The following is a 10,078-nucleotide window of genomic DNA, read 5'->3' on the forward strand; positions in this document are numbered from 1 at the left end:
TTTGTTTATCAATTTTCTTCTCTTTTTCTTAATTTTTTAAATTTCATTTTTTATTATTTTATTATTATTATTTTTACAAATAGCTCAGTATGAGTAACTGCTATACAAACAATGATTTTGTGGGTGAAATATTCCTTTAAAGTAATAATATTTAAACTGGTTCCCTAATGAGTACTTTTTTTTAAAAAAAAATGTAAAATACTCAAAGTAAATGTCACTGTACGTTTTATTTGAGTAAAAGTTTGAATGCACGACTTGTACACGTAAGAGAGGGTTTTCACTCTGTGGTAATTTTTACTTTTGCTAACTGATCTGAATTACTTCTTCCACCATTGGGTTTTATTTTTAACATGCATTACTCTGATGGTCTGTTTTTTTTTTCTTTTCTTCTTTTTATTAAAAACTAGTTGCATGGCTGGAACTATAATTTAAATTCCATTAGCACACTTCTGTTGGTCAATTAGTGGCCAGGAAAATGAATCAAATCTGTTTTTGACAAAGGGATATTTTATTTAATTTTTTAGGAGTTGGTAAATAAAGTGCGGGCTGTGCAGCTATCACTCTCCCTCTCTAAATCCATCCACTTCATAACATCAGCCGTCACGATATCCTCCATAATATGGAGGACCAGGAAACCGTCAGAGGGATGGCACGTATTTGGAACAGATAGCAGATATTTTTTTCTCCTGTCAGTGATGATGCTGCGGAGCTTCACAGAGGATCTGAGATGTTGATTCCTGCAGAGGATTTGTGGTATATGAGCCTCAAATATAGGGTGAAGGAATATCACAGCGGTGACTCAGAATTTCATTTCTCTTGTTTAGTTTCCCAAATATAGAAACTGGATCAGGGGCTAAACACACCAGTACTGATGGAGTTCACGTCCTGCTGATGCCGCCTGTTTTATCAAACAAAACTGCAGCCTACAGTATGACGCGTGTATGACTCATCTCACATGTCACTTTGAGCTTAGATATTCTTTTATCTACTTATTTGATCTGCATCTGCAGAACCAAACGTCAGCTGACATACATATGTCATCTTTAAAATTGCAATACTAACTTTCCTTGTGTTGCTACAGTTATCAAGCAAAATTGTTATTTATAAAGTTTAAAGGGAAAGTTTGCTCACATTTTATCATAACATAAATGATTTCCTCATATTTGATGTGTCATAAATAGGTTTGCTGAAATGGAGTCTTGATCACAACGACTGTCAAATTTGAAGTTCTTTTAGGTTTGTTTTTTTAAATTAAGAAGGGAAATTCTCCTAAAAATACTTTCTCATGCCCTTTCCTAAAGTCTTTATACTCAGAGGTTTGCTGAAATTGTAAATGCAATCCTCTTCAGGATGATCTTGAATGTGACAATAGAAAGTCGGAGGTCATTTTACTCGTACTCCAAATTAAATTGAAAAGTTGGCAGCCCTGAAAGTTTGAAAGGTTGCTCATGGGGACAAACCCACAGAGAATTACCATTCATGGCCTTTAAGCTGCAGCAGACAGAAAGCATGTCTCTTTCCACCCTCCTTGCCCAGAACCAAACTGCAGACTGACAATATTAGCGGCCAGCTGGTGAACATAATGGAGCATTACACAGAAACACAACTTAAAATTAACCCTTTGAAACCAGAGAAAATTGGCTTAATTTCTTTTAAAGTTACAAGTTACGAGTTACAAGAAAATTACCGGAAATTTTGAGAAAAAAAAAGAGGTAAAAACAAAAGCAAAGACAAATATATAGATAAAACAGTTGATAATAATAATAATAATAATAATAATAATAATAATCTGGAAAAATTCCCTATGTTTTTTATGATTATTAACTTTCAATAATTTCCCCTTCTCTCCCTTAAAAAAAACCCAAGTCATTTTCTTAATTTCTTGCAATTTGTGTTACATCTCTTGCCAAGTTGATTTCCTTTTTAGCCATGTCTAAAAAAAATCTCAGAGGTTTAATTGAAATCTTATGAAAGGCCCATTGCTCCACAACATAGGCAGATCCTTTCAAATGCATACAAATACATTTAACCTAAATGTTGAGAAGAGCGATGCACTCCATTGAATATTTTTTCCCTGGCTCTGTTGAGATTGGAAAAACATGAGTAAGTAACCTGAACAGCAACATGTTTGCCAGGCCCTTGAGCCATTTGTAGCTCCTTGCAAGGTTACTTTTCTGCTCCTGATTTGTCATGAGGAATACACCTTTGCAAGTCTTGTCCTGCACACCCATCACATCCAATGCTGTTTTTATCCTCTTTTTAATTTTCTTTGTTTTTGTTTATTTCTGTTTTCTCAATATTCTACCCTACCTTTATTTCTTTCTACCTGTGCATTTCGTCTTTGTGTCACTTAATATAATCTTTTCTGTCTGTTTATATGCCTCTGCACTTGCCCTCATTTGTTCCGTTATCACTGCATTTGACAATAAAGTAAGTCAAAACAAAAGAACTGAACTGAATTCACTATCGATTAGCCATGCGAGAAGTGAAACTAGCAAAATTTGAGGCTTTTCTCTCATTTTTCTTTAAATAAAGTGTTTCAAAAAATATATATTTTTAAGACTTTAAACCTGTCTTCACAGTAGACACTTGTTGAAAATGACATTTTTATCTATTTACTCTGACATTCTTTTGTATTATATTTTTCTTGCAGTCATACATACTGGAGCTGATAGACCCCCACACTAAAGGAGAATCTTATTTGATTATTAACACCTGCATGTCTCACACTTAATAATCCCCAAATCTCCCTAAATTGAAACAACACCAAACTTTAAACAAAAAACAGTACTTACCATTAGCCTTAGCACAATATACTCAAAAAGAGGTTCATTAATCTCCCACATAACTCTTCAAAAAGTGAAAATTCTTCTACCAGAGCAGAAGTTGTGAGCTGCCTGCAGCTGCACAGGTAATTGGTCTCCTCACTCCATTGGCTGCTCCTTAACAAGCTAATTAAGCTTCACAGAGTCACTCCCTTACTATTCAGAGCAGCTATTTCACATTCAGTTCATGTAGCCAGAAGTGCACATAATTGATAACAACATGTTGATCTATGGCATTGGAGAAAATCATAGTCCCTGGAGATGTAATCATCTACCCCTCACTGTAACCTTGGCAAGATTCTTTATGCAGTATAAATGTAAATACACACGTATGATATATTAGGCCTCATGCAGCAATATTCTCATACATTTTCTTATTCTATTATATATTTTTTCTTTTAAGTTTATGAGAAAATATATGAGAAGTCAACTCTAGATGCACCAAGTGCTCTTCACCATCCAAATCTGCTCCCACCCAGGTGTGCTCAATGATGAATCCCACCTGATCACAAGTCCCATGTTTGCAAATGTAACACCCCCTGAACACCATATAAGTGCAAATTTTGCGCCATGTGTGAAGAGCCTGACACATGAACACAAAAAAAAAAGGTTGTAAGAGGAAGAACTTCTGCAGTAGTGGAACAGTAACAGGGCCCCTGTTAAAATAAGGCCGAAAATTCAAAATGGTAAAAATTAAATACTAATAAATAACTAAAAGGGAAATTAGCAAATCCTCATATATATATATATATAGATATATATGTATGTATGTATGTATGTATGTATATGTATATATATATAAGAACCATATAATTGTTTATTTCTGCATTTAACATAATTGGAAAATATTTTTTTTTAAATGTTGCCAATTAATTAAATAAAATATTTCCTTCTAAAGTGTAGTGGAGTAGAAGTGGAAAGTGGCATGAGATTAATATACTCAAGAAATGTAAAAGCTCCTCAAATTTGTACTCAGGCACAGTATATGAGTGAATGTACTCACTTCCACAGTGGGATGCGCAGTAACTGAAATAATAGTAATTGGCATTAAGTAGAAATGTATTTCTTTAGCCATGAAATTTAGTAATTCAGTCATTATAATTATTCTAAAATATTATCTAAATTGGATTAACATATATTCATACATTTTTTGAATGTTGTTCCTAAAATGCAAAGTTATTTTTTTTTCTTGCGCTGGGCAACAATTTGTGGCCTGTGAAAACAAGATGTCTTTGTCTTATCTTGGTACGGCGGCTCATGACGAGTCATAAAATGTTCTCTTACTTAAGAGAATGGCAAAAATAAGAGAACATTGCTGAATCCCAGAAATCAGTGGGTACTAACAAAATAAGAAGAAATCATGGATATGAGCAAAAATAAGAGAAATTGCTGTTTCTTTTATGAGGGCCATTGATTCAGATATAGCCGGCTACTTGCATGCCTTATTGAGTATTGTTGAACTTTAATGCCTCCAATCCCAGCAGCATCCTCTAATTTCGCACAATCTAATTTACCGCACTCTTTTCACATCTCTTCTCCAACTCTCTGTGCTCACTTCCCCATGCTGTCTCATTATGTCTACATTTCATCCATCCTTCTGCTTTTAAGTTAATTCCACTCCATCCACCCTGTTTCATCTGTGCCATCTAGCCAGGTGAACTCTGATGAAACAGTGCTGACCCTCAGCCAAGGTAAGTGGAAGAAACAATAGGAAAGGAATCGAAAGTAATGGATTTGCTGAATTCACTGTGGAGGAAGCTTTTAGCATTTGACGGCAACTTTCACCTCCACAACAAATTGTTGGCCCTATGCATTAGCATTCTCTGCAGCGCCGCCTCCCTGGTGCTCCATGTCTTTCTTATGCAACTTTTCATTTTTTTTTACCATGTCTTTCTTGGAATTCAGATTCCTTTTCTTAGGGAAAGATATGCCAAAGTAAACTGGTAAAGCAAGGTTTAGTCTTTCAACCAATTTATTTGTACAGTTTTAATTTGGGTTTAGCATTACTTATTCCAATAAACTGCAAAGAAAAGCAAACTTTTCACCCCAAGCTTTTTGGGGGCCCCTCTCCCATCGGGGCCCTGGGTAATCAGCACCACCAGTATGATTTTGTTTGCATTTAAAAAAGAATTCTCAAGAACATCAGAGGCGGTTTGTACTCCTACAAGATCATGTCGGTTTACATAGAAAAACGAATGCAAACATTATTTTTTTTAATATCTTATTCAAGAGCGTACTTTTTTCATGGTGTTCTCCACATGAAATGACGTCTTCTTGTTTTCCACATGGCATCTAATCAGAACCAACCCCCAGCGCCAGATTGCGCCTGAGCGCTGCGTCAGGGCGCTTTGTCACATTTGGAGAGCTGAGGCGCACTAAGAAAAACCTCAGAGCACGGCGAGCAAAAGTAGAGCTCACCTGTCAGGGATAAAGGGCAGTTATTTGGGTACATATCTGCACCGCTTCTCTTTATGTTCAGTGTATGTTTATGTATTTAAGGAGGCTGGCGCAAAGACCTGAAATCCGAGGATTTTGAAGCATGACATTAGGTAGCATCCTCACGGATTGAAGTTAATATGTCTGGAGAATTTATAGACACCAACTACGAAGCAGGAATAGTGTATTCTGTAAACTTCAGCCTCAGCTGTATTTTAAACACGACCAACCGCTCGGACGGTGACTTCTTCCCGCTCAACAGGACAGATTTTGTGGGAGATGGCGCTGCTGTTGTGAGGATTATCATCTCCATCATTTACTCGCTGGTGTGCGCACTGGGTCTTGTTGGCAACTTACTGGTCCTGTATCTTATGAAGTCGAAACAAGTGTGGAAAAAATCCTCCATCAACCTTTTTGTAACTAGTTTGGCGGTGACGGACTTCCAGTTTGTGCTGACTCTGCCGTTTTGGGCGGTGGAGAACGCGCTGGACTTCACGTGGCTTTTCGGCAAAGCGATGTGCAAAATCGTCTCCTATGTGACGGCTATGAACATGTACGCCAGCGTGTTTTTCCTGACTGCCATGAGCGTGGCGAGGTACTGCTCGCTCGCCTCTGCGCTCAAGGGCAGCCGGCGGCGGCCACACTGCTGCTCCTCCGCGCGCTGCATCACCGTTTTCATTTGGTTTGCCGCTGTCTCCGCCGCTCTGCCGCACGCAGTTTTCTCCACAACCGTCACTGTCTCCAACGAGGACTTGTGTCTTGTCAAATTCCCCGAATCCAACGGAACCGCGCAGTTATGGCTTGGGTTGTATCATTCCCAAAAAGTGCTGCTGGGGTTTGTGTTACCGCTTGGCATCATCTCCGCCTGCTACCTGCTCCTTTTGCGCTTCATCACATCCAAAAACATCAACACCTCCAGCGCAAAAAGACGCGCCAAGGTCACAAAGTCTGTCACCATCGTTGTGTTATCCTTTTTCCTCTGCTGGCTGCCCAACCAGGCGCTCACAGCCTGGGGCATCCTCATCAAACTCAACGTGGTTCACTTCAGCTATGAGTACTACACCACGCAGGTGTACGTCTTCCCCGTGTCCGTGTGCCTGGCGCACTCCAACAGCTGCTTGAACCCCATCCTGTACTGCCTGATGAGGCGGGAGTTCAGGAAAGCGCTGAAAAAACTCTTCTGGAGGATGACTTCACCGAAAATAAGGCCGATCACAGGAACCACAAAGCCGGGGAAGGACGAGCAAGGGCATGTGCTGGTCCCCGTCAGCGCGCCCGAGGAGCCCGATGTAGAGTTTTATCCTCCGGGGGCTGTGATGTACCATGACCAGCGAGACCTGCCGCAAAACAGCACGTAGTCTAAACTGCCGAAAGGACTTAATCGTCTTAGATCGTTATTGATATGAATTTATGTTAAGTGCCCCGTCAGTTAGTTGGATGTGCATTATAAAGCAAGCGAGAAAAGGACAGATATGGTCATATATGACCCACTGGCATGTTACTGCACATGCATCTGTGAAATGGGCTCTGGAATTTCTCTTGTGATATTATGAAGGCAGATAAACAGTATTTTGAATGTGCTAAAATGTCCAAAAATGTATTTTAATGTGCAAGTAAAGTGCATCTAACAGGTGAGACACTTGTTGCTCTTTGTTCTTTCTTTGTTGTTTTGTGGTGGTTGCCAACACAGATTGACAATGTCCAGTGAGCTACACACAGATTTGAAACCCAGAAAAATTTGCTTGATTTCTTTCAAAAACATTTAACCATAACCCTCCAAACACAGAAAGCCCAAATACCCCCCCCCAAAAAAACAACAACAAACAACAACAAAAACAAAAAAATGGGAAAGTGAAAAAAAAAAACCAATGAAATAACCTGAACTGAAGAGTTTAAAAATGATAATCTTCATAATAATTTCAAATATTGTTCTCCACAAACTTTCCACTAGCTTAAAAAAAAGGTTTCTTGCCAAGTTGCTCATTGCCTTTTATTCCCATGTTTTTGAAAGAAATCAAACCAGTTTGCTCAGAGTTCAAAGGGTTAAATAGCTTGTGAAAGGCCTCTGAATGCAGCACAAGTAAAATGATGTCAGTCCGGGTTTCAAAGGGTTAAATATAATGTGAAAAGAGAACACTGGTGTCTGACAATGTGTCTGATGCACATAAAGAGGGCTTAATGGGTTACATGATTGCATTTGTATGAATTCACTCATAATTAATGAAGGAACCTCTTAGAATTAATGAAAAGTTTTTCAAGGGGATAAACTCAAACAACCCATTATTATATTTAAGTTCTTTACTTTCTAATAACCTCATGAAAAATTCAGAGGAACTTGCCATTAAAACGACCTTCAAAGTCTCTTATTGTTCCTGACATTTACTATTAAGGCACCCAAAATGTACTTTAAATGTCAAGTTGAGTGCAACTGCAAGTAATTTTCAATATATATATTTAAAGGAGCATTGTGTAAGATTTAGGGAGCTTTAGTGGTGTATAACAGTGATGATTGCAGATTTCAAACAACCTGGTTAGAATTCTTTCAGTGTTCATTGTTCAGGAGGTTTTCACTGAGAGACGTCTCCTCCTCTACAAAACCAACAAACCTGCTGATACCAACCAGTAAAAACAGTGCATAAAGCAGTTTTACGTTATAAATCAGTCAGTACATTTACATGATAGAAAAAACTCTAATGATTGTGTTAGTCTGACTAAAACAGGACTTCGAAAATACATGTAAACATGTTAGACTGACTGAAATCGTACTACGTCGAATTTCTCAAAGTCGGTCTGGCAAACCTAGATAATGCGGTTGGGGGTCCAATAACTGTTTCATGTATACGCCTCAATACCTGAACTGGCCAAGGCGTTCTGCGCATGCTCCACAGTCCCAGCGCCAGGCTTAGATGCGAGAAATAAAAGAAGGAAAAGGGAGGAAAACAAAACAAGAAGGTAGAAAAAAAGGGTAGGATACCTATGTAATGTACAGTGCCGAAAAGTTATCAATGTTTCACCATTCGACATGCAACCCTTTTGCCACTTGCTAACTTGTTTGGTATGTGACGTAGTAGGTCAACCGGATGAAGATCCAATAGTAACTTGCTGAAAGGGGGCATATCGCCACCCACTGTGGAGGAGTTGGACATGATACTGTTAATATATCGATACTCTCTGGTGTTTGTGTACTGGGACAAGGACAGTAGTAATAGCCTAACTGGGCTATAACCAAAGCTTGGCTGTGTTTTCCAAGTGTTTTCCAATGCTGTTTGGCATATTGGAAACGGCCGGCTCGCCCAGCACCTGTTTTTTGGATCTGGACATTCAGGAGATTTTTACTGTGAGCCGAATTATCTACAGAGGTCTCTTTCCCTCCAAATCAAACAGACCAACTGATTAAAACCAGTAAAAACACTGAATGAAGCAGTTTCATGCTAAAAATCTCTGTTTTTCCAACACTGTTTGGCACTTTGGAAACTGGTGGCTCGCACAGCATCTGCTAATGTGAGCTCCTTTTTTTCTCTGATAACTTAAGATCCAGATGTTCAGGAGGTTTTAAACATGAGATGAATCGTCCACAGATGTTTCTTACTCTTGAAAACAGACCCAATGATTTAAACCGGCAAAAATAAAACACTAAATAAAGAAGTTTCACTTTACAAGGAATAGTTTTTGATGCAGATGGGCTTCTAACTGTGTTAATGCGAAGGCCATATCCTGAGCCAGTGTTTGGTTCGTCCATTAAGGGCTACTGTAGAAACATGGCTGGTGAACATGGTGAGCTCTGCAGGTGAGGACCAGCCCTAAACGGCTCATTCTAATTCTAATCTTAATTTAATTTCAGAAAGCACCTACTCAGTGAATGTGGCCAAGTACAAGTACAATTTAACAGCAGTTAAATGTCAGAGACGGATACCTGTTTGACAGCAAGTCAGATATAAACGCATTTTAACTTACAGATTTGATAGAAAATGCAGGATTCCATTATACTTTGGATTCAGTGTAATTTCACAAATATCCAATGCTACTCATCTGTTTGAATTCCCTGCAATCCTTTATTCTCCTGCTGTTTCTAAGTATTTGATTTCCCATAAGCTGATGCGTGAGTATGTGTCTGACAGAGAGGGGGTTGCAGGAGTCCAGCAAATCCACTCTTAAAAATCAACACCCCGAGATAAACATTGCATTTAATCTTTTAATTTAGTAGTGGAAAACGAAGGGACTCATTTTCTGCACACACTGACATGCTGTCATTACAAATAAATGACTAATTGCACCAGGCCTTGGGCATTTAATTAGATGTTTGAATCCGTCGCCCACAGTTTGTGCACACACATGCACGTTTGTACACACACACACACACACACACACACACACACACACACACACACACAGAATTTCTTCTGTTTTCCCCTTTGAGGGGAAGAAAAGTGACCTGAATGTAAATCACATTGAGAAATTAGAACGTAACAGCGATGAGCTTGCATCTCCACTGATCTCCCAGGGTACTGAAGAAAAGCTTTCGATGTTTTTGGTGATGTCTAAGAAACCTATTTTCAAAGATATTTAGATAAATGGTTTTTGTTATGCACTAAAAATTATTATTATTATTTTTTAAAATCAATAGAAACAGATGTCTGAAAGTGCCTCATTCAAAGTTCTAAACACCTACAACCTAAAAAAAACCTCAAGAAAGATGTATGTAGAAATGTACATAGATGCTTTAACACTTACATATTACACCTATACCAATTTATCATTATTATTATCATCATATAAAAAAAATAATAAGGAGAAGGATCGTTTGCATATTTTTGCTA

At 38.4% G+C, this 10,078-nt stretch overlaps 1 protein-coding gene across 1 annotated transcript; it reads left to right on the forward strand.

The window, feature by feature from the left end:
• Positions 1-5,268: 5,268 nt before the first annotated feature.
• rxfp3 (relaxin family peptide receptor 3) lies at positions 5,269-6,619 on the forward strand. The gene has a single exon (XM_042509879.1). The coding sequence runs from the start codon at positions 5,402-5,404 to the stop codon at positions 6,617-6,619; it is 1,218 nt and encodes a 405-aa protein (XP_042365813.1). The 5' UTR covers positions 5,269-5,401.
• Positions 6,620-10,078: the final 3,459 nt, after the last annotated feature.

The sequence above is a fragment of the Plectropomus leopardus genome, chromosome 20, assembly GCF_008729295.1.
Source record: "Plectropomus leopardus isolate mb chromosome 20, YSFRI_Pleo_2.0, whole genome shotgun sequence".
NCBI lineage: Eukaryota > Metazoa > Chordata > Actinopteri > Perciformes > Serranidae > Plectropomus > Plectropomus leopardus.

What these genes read in the sequence shown, in the direction of transcription:
- rxfp3 (XM_042509879.1), top strand. Translation starts at nt 5,402, where the DNA reads ATGTCTGGAGAATTTATAGACACCAACTACGAAGCAGGAATAGTGTAT.